General features: G+C 37.1%; 1 protein-coding gene across 4 annotated transcripts; it reads left to right on the top strand.

The window, feature by feature from the left end:
* Positions 1–2954: 2954 nt before the first annotated feature.
* On the top strand, positions 2955–11115 carry LOC141626350 (putative methyltransferase PMT5). Of its 4 annotated transcripts, none has more exons than XM_074440212.1 (10): positions 2955–3423; positions 4463–5091; positions 5294–5429; positions 5520–5760; positions 6623–6848; positions 7242–7403; positions 7517–7820; positions 8275–8407; positions 10258–10460; positions 10918–11115. In XM_074440212.1, exons 2-7 carry the CDS (start codon positions 4565–4567, stop codon positions 7539–7541), a joined length of 1317 nt encoding a protein of 438 aa, XP_074296313.1. In that variant the 5' UTR covers positions 2955–3423; positions 4463–4564; the 3' UTR covers positions 7542–7820; positions 8275–8407; positions 10258–10460; positions 10918–11115. The 4 variants fall into 4 exon arrangements, with proteins under 4 accessions (XP_074296313.1, XP_074296315.1, XP_074296314.1 ...); XM_074440214.1 differs by having other exon boundaries at positions 2964–3423; positions 4466–5091; XM_074440213.1 differs by lacking the exon at positions 2955–3423 and adding an exon at positions 4260–4354.
* Positions 11116–18848: the final 7733 nt, after the last annotated feature.

The following is an 18848-nucleotide window of genomic DNA, read 5'->3' on the forward strand; positions in this document are numbered from 1 at the left end:
ACGGAATTTCCGTCATCGGGACAATTATTGTGACAGTTGTCACACTTTGTGTTCAAAAATAAAACATGTGACGGAAATTCCGTCGGTTTTGTGTTTTTCGACGGAATTTCGCCGCTTTTCCCAATTGCTATACAAATTTGTCATGAATCGTTGGGTGTGGCGACCAATGACGGAATTTCCGTCGCTTTTTTGAAATCGACGGATATTCCGTCACATGTTTTTTAGCGCCATTGACTTTGTCAACGCGCCAATTACTCGTGACGGGAAATCCGTCAGTAATTGATACCGACGGAAATTCCGTCAAAAATCCGTTAGTATCCCGAGTTTTCTGACGGCTTATTTTTTCCGTCGGTATGACCGTCACTATGCCGCGTTTTTGTTGTAGTGTGTATGTAATGGAGTTTGTGTTTGTTGTATTTGCAGGTTTGGGCAGTGGTGTTTACACGTCTTTTTGATGAAGTAACTAGGCAAACCGCTAAGATATTCAGCGGCTTCTCAGGTAATTACAGAAAACTCAAGAAACCCGTTAATGTCTTCAGCGGCTTCATAGGTTGTTGGCTATTTTGAGACTCCAGTAGCTACTGGATACCTGGGCTCTGAAAATTCAGTAGAAGCCGCCAAGATTAATAGCGGCTTTGTATGCCAGTGCTTTTTTAAAAAAAAAAAAAAAAACTTGATGAAGCCGCTAAGAGTTTCAGCGGCTTACTAGTTTTCTAAAATTTTGAGACTCCAGTAGCAACTGGATTTGAGGGGTGTGAAATTTTATGTGCAATTAGGGTAAGCCGCTAAGAAGTTCAGCGGCTTTGTATAAAAACTTGGAAAAAAAAAAACCGTAGACCCATTGGTCCAAAATAGTTTAAAATGGCCGCTAATTCTCTAATTAGTTTGCTAATTAACCCTCATAATCCAAAAAATTCCACATGGTAACATGTTAAACACAAATACGTATTTGATAAATGGTACTCCAACAAATTAACGAAACATGTTAACACATTATGCAATTAGGATTCTCTCCATTTCCTTTCTCTCCATTTCCTCTCACAAACTCATTTAATAATATTATCCTCTCCATACTCTATTACTCCTTTATTTTTATGCATAAATCGTGAACCGTTCGATGTCGATAGAATTCAATCTCGTCCGTTGATAGGTAATGGACTCTCCATTTCTTTTTAGGAAATGGAGAGGAATCCTCCTCCACATTATGAGTGTGTGATCATTTTTTTTATACTGATTTGACACATCAATGATGCATGGTAACCCTTTTTATACTTAAATTTCAAAATGAATGGTAAAAAAATTAATGATACGAAGTATATGGTAATGAATTATGAAACCAAAAAAAAAATTAATTACAGAGTATTATGGAACCATAATAAAACCAAATAATTTGTTACAAACCAATAAATTATGGAAATATTAATAAATTAAGCATTTCAAAAATACATACATTATCCAAAATGTGATAGTGTTCATCTAACATACAAAAACATGCAAAGTTAAGAAAGAATATGATACTCCGTACATACACATCACACATATATAAATAACAAATTAAACGGATAATGATTGTTTGTTTGTTTATTTATTTCCTTAATTACTACCTTCTTCTTCTCTTTTAGACAACAAAAAAGTCACCTTCACCAAAAAAATTTAAACAAATTGTAGAACACAAAAATTGAAATAACCGTCAACCATTTTATCTCTTGCATGTACTAATGTCACCCTTTTTTTTTCGTGTGTTTCTTGTTATTTTTATGATTTATGGTGATATGAAGATGAAGATGAAGATGAATGAGCTCCAATAAGATGAAGATGAATGGTTGGGGTTTTGGCCGAAAAATATTGAAGAAGACTCATTTTTTTTGGTTTTATTTATTTAAATTTTTTAAAAAAAACTGAAGAGAGAAATGAAGATGACGATGGATTAGCTTGATAGTGAATAAGATGAACAGAATTTTCCAATTTTACTCTACTGTCTCTGAATACATTCTTCTTTCTTTCTGTATCTCAGTCTGTCTTTTATCTTTTATATATTAATATCGGGGAAGTAGCAAATAAACCCAAATACGTTTGACACTATGTGTATATTAGTCCATGTCTTTCAACAAGTGCAAATTAACCCCACTACTTTAGCTTTTGTTGCAACTTACCGCCATTTTCTTTGTTTTTAATGATATTCAATTTACAACTTTTTTTTTTCTTTTTCCAATTTGATTTTTCTCCTTTATATTAGTTTATAGACCCATCTACCGTTAACAGTCTCTTCTCAATATGCTTTACTCTACATACTGCATTCTCCCACTATATGCCACAATCACAACCACCACCACCTGTAACAACCCTCCACAGCCCATTACACCACAAGTCACAATCAACTAACTACACCAACATACATCACTAGACCATCTAACCCGCATTACGTCGACCTTACGCACATGCCACCCATCGCCCTCAAATCCACCCACTCTGGCGAAGGTTTTCAATGATTGGGATGAGGATTTTTGGGCAGATTATAGGTTTTCGGGGGTGAGGGGTGGTGGTTCGTGTGGTTGGGTCGGTTTCAATGGAAATGGGGTTGTGGTAAGGGTGATTGAAGGTAAAGAGGCAAAGTTCTTGGTGGTTGATTATGTTTTTGAATTAAACTCAGGAGGTTTGTGGTGGTTTGAAGTGGTGAAGATGGTGGTGTGATGGTTCGAGGGGGCAGGTAAAGGCCTGGTGACGAGAAAAGGGTAAAATTGGGTTTTAATAATTTAGTAATGGTTATATAATAGGGTTATTTCACGGGAATAATCCATCTTATGCCTCATCTTCTCAAATTAATCTATTCTAGTGTTTAACTGAGAATAATCTCATATTTAACATCATTTACCTTATATTGTTCCCTTGGAAGGGATACCGGTAAAACCGCAGTTACTTTTCCTCTTAAACTCTAAACATCACTTAAAATTTGCATCCCCTTCAACAATCAAAAACGTATACAGTATTATTTTCCACCTTCTTCCTTAGTACTTCTTCATACTTCATCCTCCCTTAACACCAACTATACACTACCATTTACTACACATCAATATCAACATGTGTTCTTCCTTACTACACATAGGTTCACTCATATCAACATCAAGTGTTCATCCCCTTCAACATCAAAGCATAGGTTCACTCATACTTAACACCAACTATACACTACCATTTTCCACCTTCTTCCTTAGTGTATAAGAACACTTCATCCTCCCTTAACACCACCAAAAAATCTAGGTTCACTCAAAAGATTTCTGGGTTCGCCCCTCCAAAAAATGGGTTGAGTTTGTTGAAATTAAAATCGATTGAAATCGATTAAATATGGTATTATTTGAATTGTATTGTTGAAATTTCTCGAAGTTTCCTGCTTCTGATCTAGAGGTGTTTGTTCAGATAGAGTTTGGAGTACGTTGCAAATTCTATAGCCTTTAAGTGTTTTCTATAGCAGGTGGAAGAGTTTTCTATGTGCAATTGATGATATGATTGTTTATTGTTAATTTTCGCTCTACTATTGTGAAACCTTGGGAGGGAATAAAAGAAGAATGACATGCTTGCTATGAATTTTCTTTAGACGCAGAAAGTTCTAGTGTTGTAGTTCATGTTCTTCTCTTTGGCTTTAATGCCCATGATTTATCTTGAATTTGTTGATTGCAGTGGAAGGAATGAATGGTGGGAAAATCGATTGTTTTGGGGGATTATTTGGGTTTATTGATGATTAAAATAGTAGGATGATTATTCTAGAGATCGATAGGAATGAAGATGATGATTATTAATTATGAAAGTCTATAAGATTGGTTATGAAGGTCAATAAGATCGATTATTTCATGAGAATGAAGATGAAGAAAGTATAAAGAAGAAACCAGAAAAAAAAAATTGACCTGTTGGGAAACCGTTATTAACAGGTCAATTATGAGCTCAGTTCACTATGAGTTAAATGACGTCAAAGATGAGATTATTATCAGTTAAACACGATGATAGATTATTCTGAGAAGAGGGGGTATAGTATGGATTATTCTCATGAAATAACCCAAAGTATCCATTAATTATGTTAGCTCCATTTTTATATTTTTATATTACAAAAGTTTAATATTTAGATTGAAATGCACCATATGACAAAGTAGTGGGGTTAATTTGCACTTGTTGAAAGAAATGGGGCTAATATACACATGGTGTCAAGCTTTATTTGCTACTTCCCCGAATATTAATATTAATTAATTTAATTAGTTAGTTTGTTCGTTGTTGCACATTTTAACATTGAGAGTAAATTCATCAAATATTGGATCCTATAATTCGGAAATCGTAATTTGTTCTCTCTAACCCTAAACCTGTTTTAACGGTGCTATTTCATATTCTGATCTCTCCCAAATCAATTTTGTTTTACCTCTATAATTGTCTTAATTGTTCTTTTAATTATCATCAGTTGTTATAATTGTTGTCATTGCAGCAGCTGGAAATTGTTGGTGTTATGATTTTCGCAATTCTTGGAGATTTGGGATAATTCAATTGTTTCAGACGAACTGAAGAAAGGGAGTGGTAGAAATTGGTCATGAGAAGCTACTGGTTTAATAAATTGTCACTAATTTTCGGCCATAAAATACGGCATAATTGGTTCCTTTTCTGCCTCCTTAGTATCGTTGCATTAGTTGCTCTTTTAAGGTCGTCATCCTCATCACCGTCAAGCGATTATTTTGATCCCTTAAGTGGCCCTCGCTTGCCCAATGTTTTTACCAATTATAGGAAGTTGAAGGAGCAAGCTGTGGTAGATTATTTCGACCTTAGGTTTCTTAATTCAGGGACTAATCCTAGGCAAAAAGAATTGCCCCTTTGTGGAAAGGAGAGGGAGAATTATATGCCATGTTATAATGTGAGTGCAAACTTGTTAGCGGGGTTTAAAGATGGGGAGGAGTTTGATCGTCATTGTGAATTGTCGAGAGATGAAGAACATTGTTTGGTTCGAGCTCCTAAGGAGTATAAGATTCCCTTAAGGTGGCCTGCTGGTCGAGACGTGATTTGGAGTGGAAATGTCAAGATCACTAAAGACCAATTCCTTTCTTCTGGAAGTATGACGAAGAGGTATACCTCATTTTTTGGAACTATTGGATGCTCTTGTGAATCATTTGAATACACCAACAACAACATTACCCAGTGCCTCAATGGCTCCCGCAAATTGCGGGGTAAGGGGGGGTCGGATGTACGCAGCCTTACCCTTGTGTTAGCAACACAAAGAGGCTGTTTCTGGAAGAGAACCACTTAAATTGCTTTCCATGCTTACTAGGATGATGTTACTGGAAGAGAACCAAATTGCTTTCCACAATGATGATGGGCTGATCTTTGATGGCGTTAAAGATTATTCTCACCAACTTGCTGAAATGATCGGCCTGGGCAGTGATCTTGACTTCCCTCAAGCTGGTGTAAGCTTTTTGCTGCTTTCCTTCAATTCTATCAAGAACTGTGCAGGAATTTCTGCTGTGTGAGCTGATATGTTTCTACTGCAATTACAGGTACAAACTATGCTCGACATTGGCTGTGGGTTTGGAAGTTTCGGAGCACATTTAGTCTCACTAAAAGTGATGCCTGTGTGTATTGCGGCATATGAGTTGACAGGTGGCCAGGCTCAGTTAGCCCTGGAAAGAGGTTTACCTGCCATGATCGGCAATTTTATTTCCAGGCAACTTCCATATCCAGCGTTGTCTTTTGACATGATTCATTGTGCTCAATGTGGTATTGACTGGGATGGAAAAGGTAATTTGATCACATTGCACAAATGATTGTATTGTATTTGTTCACCTTATTCCACTTTGCGGGAAATGGTGAGTTCCTCTCTATATTGAACCTGATGTGAGGGAAACAATTGCTTAAAAGAGGTCTTACTTGTAGTTATTCAGTATCTGTGCTCTGTCATGAGGCTCAAGTTTTGAAAGATGTGAGGAATTTTGACTAGTCTCTTGATCATTGCTTTCTGTTTACCTTAAATCAGAATAAATGAAGTCTCATATAGCTTTCCTATTTATTAATGTACTTATTGGGTACATGATAATTCTGCTGTTCGGTTAGTATATCGGACATTTTGAATCAGAAATAGCGCGGCTGTTAATATATTTAGGGTTATTTGAATAGGATCTTAGAAAGGGAGGGAGATGGGGGGTGGGGAAGGGAGGGAAGAAGAGAGTGAATGTGCATGGGGGTTCCCCTTAAAATCTCTCCCATTAATATCACACTCTTATGTAGCTAGTAGAAAATTAGGTGAATTTTTATATCAACAAAACTATCACCAAGCAGGGACCCCACTCCAGGTTGCCCTTGCCCCTTACGATAAGAAAAGAATTCAGATGTTAAGTTTTTCGCCACATATCCCTTTATGAATCGAAGAGGTTCCTTTTTGTATGATACATACTCCATAGTATATTCGTACGGGCTATTGAGATATTTAAAAAACAGTGCTAAAATTTCGTGATGGAAAAAAAATTGTGTACTACAGATAACTTTTTTGACTTGTTTGCATAAAATGCACTCAGTATATTGGAAATTTGACCTTGGTTAAATGGTCTCCCCAACTATTATATTTTTTTTTAACGTAAGTTGCAACAATGGCTTTCTGATACAGATGGGATGTTTATTATTGAAGTCGATCGGGTACTCAAGCCTGGAGGTTACTTTGTGCTTACTTCTCCTATGATAAAGCCTAAAGGGAGCTTGTTGGCAACAAAGAAAGGGAACATGTTGACACCAGTTGAAGATTTTACGCAAAAAATTTGCTGGAGTCTTCTTGATCAACAAGATGAAACTCTTGTATGGCAGAAGACTGCTGATGCAAATTGCTATGCAGCAAGGTAAGAAAAACAGCTTCAGAAACCTTATTGATTGCGGATTACTCCCTCTGTCCTGGTCATTTGTTGTCCTATTCCATTTTGGGGTGTCTCAGTCAATTGTTGTCCTTTCTATTTTAGGAATGCATTTGATGAACAATTTGGTCATTACACTCAATTTGGTCCGCATGTCATTTAGTAATTGACCCTCTCCTCTTTCCTTGATTTCTGTGCCAAAACCAAAGGACAACAAATGACTGGGACGGAGGGAGTACTTGTTAATTTTGATTTATTTGAATTTGTCCTTCATACTGTGACATAAACTCCTTCACTTATCATTGTGCACGATAAATTGATGATACAGAGTACTCCTTGGTATTTATCTAAAGGTTTCAGTCTTATTTTCTTGTGTTATAGGAAGAAGGGGCTGCCTCTTTGTCAGGATGAGAATGAAAGCAAACCATATTATCGCCCCCTCGTCAGCTGCATCACTGGAGCGAATAATAAAAGATGGATTTCTATTCACAATAGGTCAAATAGCTCTCGGCTTACCTCTCATGAGCTTGAACTTCATGGAAAGTATTGTTTCGGTGTTCTTTAGTTTTTCCTCATTGTGTCACATGGATTTCTATATAGCTGTAAGGCAGAGCTGGTGGCTTTGTTGCTTATGCTTTTCATTTTTCATTCTCCAGATGTTCAATCTTGGGACTTTTATGAAGACAGGGATAATTGGAAATCAGCAATTAGAAATTATTGGTCATTGCTTACTCCCTTGATATTTTCTGACCATCCAAAACGGCCAGGTGATGAAGATCCATTGCCTCCATATAACATGGTACGCAATGTTATGGACATGAATGCTCATTATGGTGGTTTTAGTGCCGCTCTTTTGGAGGTAAAGAAATCAACGTGGGTTATGAATGTAGTTCCTGTCGGGACTGGCAACACGCTTCCCCTGATACTAGATCAAGGTTTTGCTGGTGTTCTTCATGACTGGTAAGGTTTCATGCCAAAGCAAGTGTAATTTTTCCATAACATCTGTTTTTCTTCACGGAGTATGTGTGCGCGAGAGTCATTGTAAGTAATTATGCATGAGACAAGTGTACATGCAGTCATCATAAGTCCAAACTAAAACTTCTTATAATATATTTATCAAATAGGTGGTTGCATTGCCTACTCTTGATTGAACATGGATATAATAGCCTAAAGTCTAAGGTGGGAAGATCCTGAAGTTGATTTCTTCTCCATCCAGTTTTGTAGCAGAATTGAGTTACTTTTGTTTTTGTTATGGTGTTATGGACTTATGGTATCCTGGATTCCTGGATTGTATACCATAGTTAGACGCCACTCTTCTATTATTTGATTTCAAATAGATATCCTGAATAGACACGTTTCACTTTCATTCTGTAAAAAGGGGGAATCCTCACTGTTGCCAATCTTCTAATTGCAGGTGTGAACCTTTTCCCACTTATCCTCGGACTTATGACATGCTTCATGCCAATGGGCTTCTTTCTCATCTCAGTTCAGAAAAATGTAGAATGATGGATTTATTTTTTGAGATGGATAGAATTCTAAGGCCAGAGGTAAGATTTACAGACCAATAGAGTCTTTGCTTTTGGTTCTATTTAGAGTCACTTGCCATGTATTCTTATTATAGTGCTTCTTCCATATGCTTTTTTATATCTCTCTTTTGCTGTTCATTTGGATTTGGCTGTTTACTTTCCTTCTTGTTCCTTTTCCTTTTGTGTCTTTATCTTCTTTTGGAGTAGAATTGAAAAGGGAGAGGAAACCGAGCTAGGCCACGGATTGGGTCCTTCGTCCAATTTGAGGTCTAACTCAAATTCCGTCTAAGAAGACATGGTAATTTTTGCCACGTCTCAATTCTATAATGAATTTTGAGACTTTTTGCCTACGGACTTTTATTTAAATAAGGATCCGAGCTAAGATGAAATCACAAGACAAAACCGAGTAACAAGTTTATCGGTTTTCAACAATCGACCTTAGTTCGCTTCCAAATGGTCCTATCTTTTCTAGTAAATAAATCAAGACAATCCTAGGATAAAATAATAAACCTTTGGCCGGCCAAAACAGTCCAAGGAGGCTGTTTTATCATTTTTAAATGAAGATCAAATGTCGCTTTCAAGGAAGGTCCAAATGTCGCTTTCACTCTTACATTTGTGTAAGGCTTGTGTAAGGGCTTTGGGGGTTGCTCTCAAGGGATTATTTCAGCTGGAATCTTCACCATTTGTGTAAGGCTTGTGTAAGGGCTTTGGGGGTTGCTCTCAAGGGATTATTTCAGCTGGAATCTTCACCAAAGAAGGCTCCAATTTTGTGTTCTCTAGGTAGCTCTTATGTCTCTATTGTTGTAAGACTTATGTAAGACCTAGAGAAGAACATTTGGATTGTTCTTGTTGTTAGAGGCACACAGCGCCTAGGGCTGTTGTCCTTTTTTTTTTTTTTTTTTTTTTTCCCCTTGTTTATTGCTTATCTTTTGCTAATCCTTAGATGTAAATTGGATGGTTAGGATTACAAGGACTTGGGCTATATATAAGCCAAGTTCCCAGTGTAAAATTCAGATTTGATGAAGTTAAAAGAAAGAAATAAACCAAGTGTTTTCTTCAAAAAAAATCTCTTCTTTGCTTTGTGTTTGAAGAGCTCAATTGCTTTGTGTTTGGGGTTGGTAATTCATTTGCTTGTGTGCTTTGAATTAACGAAACTAGTCTTATTGCTTTGTGATCGGGTCTAGTCATATCACCAAACCGTCCTCTAAGGACACGCCTAAACAACCAGTTTGTTTCATGCAAACTTAGGCTCGTTACTTTAGTTTTTCGCTTAAATTGTCGAGTTAGAGGTTTCACTCCAAGAATACAGAAATTTGAAAGGATTGCAAATTCAGAATATAATACTTAGGGTAAGATTATCAGTCAGACTCGCCAAAGTCGTACAACTTTGCCACATCAGCTTTCCACTAACTTTTATTATTTTTATATCGCTCAGACTCACCTCAGACTCAGACTGTATACATTATCAGTGAGACTCACCTCATACTCTACTTTTCCATTTCACTTCTTTTTACAAATTTAAAAAAGAACAAAAAGAACAAAAAAAAATGAGGCATGGGATCCACTCATTGGATAATTTCTTTGAAAATGGAGTCAAGACTCACCCAAAGTCTTAAGTTGAGTCTTGTATTTCCAAGACTCTACTTAAGACTTTGTTAAGACTTAGGTAGATTATTGGTAGTCTTGAGTGAGTCTTGTCTGAAGACTACCAAATAATCTTACCCTTAGTTAATATGGCAACAGTGTGAACTATAGCTATAAGTTTATCTTTGTTCGTCTAAATTTTTGACACATTCACATATTGACATTTATGAGAACTTATTTTATGTGACACAAATTGTATCTTTTACAACCCATGTATTTCATTCTAGGGTTGGGTAGTCCTTTCTGATAATGTTGGGGCAATAGAGATGGCACGGACACATGCTGCTCAGATTAGGTGGGAAGCAAGGGTGATTGATCCTCAGAATGGGAGCGATCAGCGGCTTCTTGTTTGCCAAAAGCCATTCTTGAGAAAATAATAAATTTGGTTGCACGGGTTTCACAAAGCAACACCCCGGAAATTCCACATCTGGTAAGTGGTAACATTTTTCAAGTAAATGACATGTAAGGACCTTATTGTGCAAGTGGTTTCGAATTGAATGAAGGTAGAAACTAGATCGATTCCTCAAAACCACAGATATAATTAAGCATTTTGCTTTGCCATATATATATATCCATGGTTCTGCAAATCGTGTTTCAAGTAATGTGTATAATCTGCAACATTTACATTTTTTTTTGAAGTAGGTCACTAGCAATCAATAGAGACTATCTTTTTTGAGTTTGAGCATTTTTAGGCTTTCAGGGATTATCTAATAAAGTGAACTTGGAAGGTAAACAATGATTTAGATTGATCTGTGAAATCTAGCATTTGTTGCTATGGAACTATTATGTGATTTCAGTTTTACCCTCTCTTTTGTGATGGATATGTATGAAGACAACAAGAGTCGACATTTTGCGTGACTCATGACTTGCTTGTTGTAAACTTTCAGGAATACTTTACACGAGGGATCATACAGAAGAGGAGCTTGGATTCTTGATTGATGTTGAAGATGTGGATTCTTAATTACAGGCAGGGTGGAAGTTGTACATTAGGTTATTTATTGCAGGAAGTATCTGCAATTTTATTTTTCTACTTTAGGAGCAACATTTTTGTAGCAATTCATTCATCTCATTATTCTTTCTTGATCTGTCCACAAGTGTTAATTTTTCTTTTTGGTTTCAAATCTGTTTAATTTACTTTTCTACTATTTTCAATAATGGTCTCTGTGGTGAAGGTACGTAACACAAAATGTAACAGATTCTCTCTATTATGCGTGAAAACAATGAAGCAGAGTTTCAGTGAGTCTGATTCCAGAACAGATGTGAAGTAAAACCGTGTGATTGGACGAATTAAAGAAAATAATCCCTCAAGGCTCACGATTTTTGGACAGAAAAAGGGAGGAATTAAACAGTCGAAATGAGTGTTCAATTCTTACTGAAAATTAAAAGAAAACAAATCACTTAAGCTCGGCTTTGCACTTGACAAATACCGTTTGAATGACGTGAAATGAACAAGATATGTTTTAATCCGAACACGAAGCACTAGATTAAAACTAAGACTAATCCCAACACTAAGTAAAGGACTCGTCCAACATTAAGCACTAAGCAAAGAGGGCTATTCAAGCACTAAGCAATGAATATAGTTAGAAGAAAACTCGGTTTCAACTTTGGGTTTAATTGTCATTCAAAATCTGAATTTTTCATGTCCAAACCTTGGCTTTTATACTACAAGCCATACGATCTTGACCCTCAAAAGTTAACTAAGATCAAAGGCTCACAAATGAGCTGAAAAAACAAAAAGGAAAACGGCTCTCTAGGCCTTACATGACTTACACACTCTTACACAAGAAAATGACATAAAGTAAAAAGCATAAAAGTACAACCTTCCTTTGGTTTGTTCTATTGACTTATTTATGACTACAATGGACCTCTTGGAAGCTCACAAAACCGGCACATGCTCTTGGTAGCCTTCCAAAGGTGTCTTTAGAACTTGTTTGGGCAAAAGAGGAAGGTTGAAAGTGACCCTTGCAAAGCCTCACAAACCGTGTAGATGTCATTATCACTCGATTTTGTTACATTTTGATTCATGATTGGTGGCTCTACTAGGCAAGTGTCCCTAAACAAAAATACTCCAAATTCTCCCTAGAATTGAGTAGTAGCGTTTTTTGACACGAGTTCTTAGACGAATTTTAAGTTTGGCCTCGTTTTGCGTGACGGGGTCAAAACCGTGGCTTCTCGGGTAACCTTGGCTCGTTTCTCTTTGGAGTGTAACTCCTAACTCGATAATTTAAGTGGAAAACTAAGGAAATGAGCCTAAGTTTGCATGAAACAAACTGAAGTTTTAGGCGTGTCCTTGAGGGACGATTGGTTGATATGTCTAGACTCGAACACAAAGCAATAGGAATAGACTCGATAGTTTAAAGCACACAAGCAAGTAAACTATCAACTCCAAGCACAAAGCAAAGGAGCTCTTCAAGCACAAAGCAAAGAAGAGATTTTAATGAAGAAAACTCATGTTTCTTACTTGGTTTTTAACTTAACCAAATCTGAAATCTTACAACCAAGGGCTTTGGTTTATATAGTACCAAGCCTTCTAATCTTAACCACTTATTTTACATCCAATGGCTAGCATTAAACAAGTAAGAAAATAAGAAAAAGATGCTGAAAATCCCTCCTAGGCAGCCGTGAGCCTCATCCCAACAAGAACAATCCAAATGGTCTTCTCAAGGTCTTACAACAATAGGGATATAAGAGCTACCTAGAAAACACACAATTGGAGCTTCCTTAGTCAATATTCCACCTGATGTAGTCCATTGAGAGCAGCCCCCAAAGCTCTTACACAATTGTAAGAATGAAAATGACATTTTGGACCTTCCTTGAAAGTGACATTTGAGCTCATTTGAAAAATAATAAAACATCCTCCTAGGACTGATTTGGATGGTCTAAGCAGCTGATTTTGTCCTAGGATTGTCTTCATTTGTTTAATAAAAAGGATGGGACCGATTGGAGGCAAACTAAGCTCGATTGTTGAAAACCGATAAACTCGTTACTCGGTTTTATCTTGTGAAATCATCTCAGCTCGGATCCTTATTTAAATAAAAGTCCCTAGGCAAAAAGTCTCAAAATTCATTATAGAATTGAGGCGTGACAAAAATTACCATGTCTTCTTAGACGGAATTTGAGTTAGACCTCAAATTGGATGAAGGTCCCAATCCGTGGCCTAGCTCGGTCTCCTCTCCCGTTTCAACCTCCCCTTCTTGAAAAGGATTTGCCCTCAAATCCTCGACATCTTCACCCTTGAGGTCTTCATAAAACGGAATCAAGTCACCAATGTTGAAGGTTCCATGCACACCATACTCACTCGGAAGATTTATTTTGTAAGCACTCAGACCAATTCTTTCCACAACTTCGAAAGGACCATCGGCCCTAGGCATGAGTTTGTTTTTCCTCTTTTGTGGGAACCTCTCATTACTCTGAACCCAAACAAGGTCTCCGGGTTCAAAGCGCTTTGGATGACTCGGTTTCTTGACACGGTTCTGATAGGCTTATCACGTACCTATGCAAAGACAATTTCCCTAGACACAAATTAATGTAGTAATAGGGGTCGAACACAAGGAAACGAGAATTACGTCGTGAATTGCTATGGGTAGATTTTTATCAAGGTCGACTTTGATTTGGATTTGGTTTGTTTGGTTGATGATTAATAAAAATTATGATGTAAATTATATAATAAAAGAGAGTCTAAAGGGTTCGGGTCACTCATGCAAAGGCGAACATATGAACATGGTAAATTCAGCACTAATAATTTTTTCAATTGATTAGGCTTAGAGATACCCACCTTACGGCATTAGTATCAACCTTAGACCGGGTCCTAGAGAAACTCTCGTCCATGACTAGGTCGTCCTATCACACATGCTTAGTCTAATTCAATTCCGCGCCTCTCGACTTTAGAACGAATGAACAAACTTAATCTACGATTACGGCCGATAACCAAAGATTAAACGTAACAATACAAACATGTGGTGAAAATAATTGAACAATATTATTATCAACCTATTAAACATGTTATATATTTGATTTTGCATGGCTCCCCTAGCCTTTAGACTAGGAAATTTAGCTACTCATACTAAAATGTAAATTGCAAACTAAATTATAAGAAATGCTAAACATGGTTGTATGATTTATATGGATTAGATGATATAACATGTAAAAGGAATAATGCTAATGTAAAATGAAGTACTTAATTATAAATTATGTGGTAACTAAATTAGTAATGTGAAATTGCAAACTTAGAATTAGAAATACCTTAAGGGAAGAGAACTTATATGGAAGAACAAATAGCAATAACCAAATGTTTGAATATCAAATGCTTGAACAATAGTTTGTAGTACAAATGTTGAAATATTAACTAATGGAATGCTTAACAACTTGTAAATTAAAATGAGAAAACTAATGAGAGAAAATATAATGCTTGAGGCTATTGTAAGTAAACTTAGACGTGAAAAATGAGATGCCTAAAGTCTTGGAATACCTCTCCTATTTATAGGAGAGGAAGAGCAAAATGTAAGAAATCAATGAGCATATGGCCCCGATCGGGATTGGGCGGCCCCGATCGGGGTCGTGTGTTTCCTGATTAATTACCTTAATTCCTTGATTAATTACGTGAGGAATCTCTATGCTCGTGTTTTAATGCTCTTTAATCACCCGGTAATGCTCTAAATTCCTAGCATCCTAAGCTTTCTTGGCATCCAATGCTTGCACCTTAATATGGACCTTCATTTTGGGGTTGACTTTACATTTGGCTTCATTTGTAATTCCTTACTTCAATCCACTAAATCTTCATGCAAAACTCAAGCAACTTCACACACTTAGTCCAATATTTGGTCTTGTTTAGCTTAGTGAACTTGGTGTACAAAATCATAGGAAAAAGCCTCTAAATGCTTAGATTCCTACAAAACCGTAACAAACACAACAATACACCTAGAACACAAGATTAGCTCAAATATATATACTAATTAAAATATGATAAATAATAGAAACCGAGCTAAAATGAGGGGTAAAAGTATATATAAAATGAACATATCAGGTTCATATACCCTTCGTTTGTTTTCTCAATTTGCTTCTTCACTTGGGCAGGGATTTGGAGCATTTGTTCGACCCTTTTCTTGGCATCATAGTCGATGGAAGTCCTCTTAATAGGTGCTAAATCAGTAGGCATAAGTGGATTAATGCCATAAACCACCTCGAATGGAGATTTCCCGGTGCTTGATGAAGGAGCTCGATTAAATGCAAACTCAGCTTGTGATAGTTTGAGATCCCAATCCTTCAAATACTTGCACACCGTGGCCCTTAAGATTCTGCCCAAGGTCTTGTTAGTAACCTCGGTTTGACCATCGGTTTGAGGATGATGGGAGGTGTTAAAAAGAAGCCTTGTTTTGAGCAACTTCCATAAGGACCTCCAAAAGTGACTCATAAACTTAGTATCCCGATCAGAAACTATTGATTTGGGTACACCATGGAGCTTGACCACTTCCTTTAAATATAAATTAGCAACACTTGAAGCATCCTCGGTCTTTTTGCAAGCAATGAAATGAGCCATTTTGCTAAATCGATCAACCACGACCATGATGGAGTCCTTGCCTCATTGTGTCCTTAGCAAGGCCACAATGAAATCCATGCTAACATCCTCCCATGGCTGATTTGGGACGGGTAAGGGTGTATAGGGACCCTTTTGGAAGGAAGACTTGGCTTGATGACAAGGAGCACACCTCTTGATCACACTTTGGACATCCCCAAGCATTTTTGGCCAAAAGAATTGCTCTTGGAGAATATCATATGTCTTTTGGATGCCAAAATGACCGGCAAGGCCATTTGAGTGAACTTCTTTGACCAACATGTTTCTATAAGGTCCCTTAGGTATGCACAATCGATTACCGAAGAACAAGAACCCTTCTTGACTCGAATACTTACTCCTTCTGCCCTCCTCACATTCTCGGCCCTCTTGTAGCATTTGCCACTCATCTTTGAAATCCGGATCTTCAATGTACAAATCCTTCATGTGTTCAAACCCTAGTACTCTTTGTTCTATAAAACTCAACATGGTTAACCTTCTTGAAAGAGCATCGACCACCACATTGTTCTTGCCCTCAATGTACTTTATTGAAAAATTGAATGATTGTAAGAATTCCACCCATTTAGCATGCCTATGATTGAGCTTGTGTTGGCGATTGATATACTTGAGAGCTTCATGATCGGAATGCAAAACAAATGGCTTTGGCTTCAAGTAGTGACTCCAATGATTCAAAGCTCGAATAATGACACAGAATTCCTTATCATAAGTTGAGTAATTGAGCTTGGAACCATTGAGCTTCTCACTAAAGTATGCTACTGGTTTATGGTCTTGAAGTAGCACGACCCCAACTCCAACTCCGCTAGCATCGCACTCGACTTCAAATAACTTGTTGAAATTGGGTAATGCAAGAATAGGAGACTCACACATTAAGGCCTTGACTTTGTTGAAGGCTGATTCGGCCCTATCATTCCAATAGAACTTCCCTTTCTTCATACACTCGGTAATAGGAGCCATAATGGTGCTAAAATCTTTGATGAACATCCTATAAAAGGAAGCTAAGCCATGGAAACTCCTTACTTCGGTGATGGTGCTCGTCTTGGCCAAGATTGAATAGCCTTGACCTTCTCTTGATCCACTAGAATTACTTGATCACTAATGAAAAAACCCAAGAATTGGACTTCCTTTTGCATGAATGAACATTTCTCCAACTTTCCATAAAGCTTGTGCTCCCTAAGTGTTTCAAACAACACTTGTAGATGCTTGAGATGCTCTTCTTTGAATGGACTAAAAATCAGAATATCATCGAAATATACCACCACAAATCGGCCAAATAAGGTCTAAGGACCTCGATCATCAACCTCATGAAAGTACTTGGTGCATTAGAGAGACCAAATGGCATGACAAGCCACTTATATAAGCCATGCTTGGTTTTGAAGGCTGTTTTCCACTCGTCTCCTTCTTTGATTCTAACTTGATGGTAGCCCTGTCTTAAATCGATCTTTGAGAACACTTGAGCTCCACTAAGCTCATCCAAGATATCTTCAAGTCTAGGTATTGGAAACCTATACTTAACGGTGATGTTGGTGATGGCTTGGCTATCTGATGTGGCTAAAGTCGTATCACCAAATCAAAGTAAAACTATCTCAGGACTAACAAGAATAGCTAGCAGTAAGACATGTATCGAATCCACAGGGAGGCGGTAAAAGCTAAGTCTGTAAATATTTAAATTGTCTAAAGGTAACCGTTTTCTAGGTTTTTTTTTTTTTTTATTTATCTAATCAACTAGTTTCAAGTAATTAAAAGGAGGTTTAAACAATAATATGAAAGGTCTAGGATTTCCGGTTCACTAGGTCAATTATTTGGGGATTATTAATCAATTGCTAGATCTATCAAGCTGTTTAAGGTCATAAGATCGGTCGACTCAATTATGCCCTTTAGATCGATTTCAACATGCGGTCGCTATAATTAGATACAAACTATTTGATTATCGCAGCCTATATTAATTCTAACCCGGTCGGCGAAAGGATTAATTCGCTACACTAATTAATAACTCAGGCCTTAAGTCAATTAACTAGAAGAAGGACAATAATCAAACAACAACTTATGCGATATCACTAGCAATTAATCAATTTTCCCTTTTAATTAACCAAGATCCCCTTCATCCTAGATGAGAGAATTAGCTACTCATGATGATAATAACAACAACAATAATTAAGATTGAAGACAAAATTAAAAACATGAACTAACAATGATCAATTAACATAAAACAATGAATGATTAATTATTAAGGAAAGATTAGTACCGTAGCAAGGAAAGATTAGGGTTCTAAGAGAGTATTCAACAGTATGAAGGTGAATAATAACGTAACCTAACATAAAGTACGAGTTTCTAATTTATAACAAAAGATAATCGTTTTTGGAAAATTCGGAAAATAATCCGCCACAAAGGTTCCTCGATCGAGCCAGAAGTGACTCGATCGAGGACAGTTGCTCGATCGAGTCCTCCCTGACTCGATCGAGGATCCTGCTTCACAGACGGCTTCCTCCTTTCTTTCACTTCTAGCCTTCGTGCTTCCTCGTTCCTCGTGCCATGCTTCGTGTATTCTACTATGCCGTCTCCGCCACACTAATCTTAGCTTGATCATACTCATAACGAGTCATTTCTGGATCAAAACACAAAATAGCGGCAGTATCGACAATTCATTGAAATAAGGCATATAAATGATATAAAGGCACGAAAACGGTATGTAAAATGGTATAAAGGGAGCTATAAAAGTATATATAAAAGTGATACATCAAACTCCCCCAAACCAAACTTTTGCTTGTCCTCAAGCAAAGCAGTCAGGCCAAACAAAGAACAGCAAACATATGGTGAATAAATAGCTCAGAGCAAATGTCTAGGCACATACAAATCCCAGCTGTCCACATCTATAACAAAGTAATGACCAAAGTTGTGCCAATAAAACAAATTTAAAAGCACGGGTAATAGACTAACGCAGCTCTTACTCAAGATGTGACATGATACCGAGACTCAGCCAAATGCTTTTCAACCTTGCAAGACAATTTTGTTGGATTCTCGCGGTTTCACTCATGCACTCATAAGGGGTGAGATATATGTAAGATAGAAAGAATAAAGACTCTCACTCAACTTATGAAATATGCATGCAATCTAATGTGATAAGAGATTCTCCAACTAGTACGCATTCACAAAACAGACCAAGTACATGTATCAAGGACAAAATGGTGGTAAAGTGGCATAGGTATAGAAGTGGCTTGTGCAAAAGCACGTATGAGTATGTGAGGCTCAGAC

This window comes from Silene latifolia, chromosome Y (assembly GCF_048544455.1).
Source record: "Silene latifolia isolate original U9 population chromosome Y, ASM4854445v1, whole genome shotgun sequence".
NCBI lineage: Eukaryota > Viridiplantae > Streptophyta > Magnoliopsida > Caryophyllales > Caryophyllaceae > Silene > Silene latifolia.

Bases quoted from the DNA above. Each gene is read 5' to 3' on its own strand.
- LOC141626350 (XM_074440215.1), top strand. From the start codon at position 4,565: ATGAGAAGCTACTGGTTTAATAAATTGTCACTAATTTTCGGCCATAAA. The intron at 5,092-5,293 runs GTATACCTCATT...CATGCTTACTAG, and splicing joins TCTGGAAGTATGACGAAGAG to GATGATGTTACTGGAAGAGA. The intron at 7,409-7,516 runs GTTTCGGTGTTC...TTCATTCTCCAG, and splicing joins TGAACTTCATGGAAAGTATT to ATGTTCAATCTTGGGACTTT.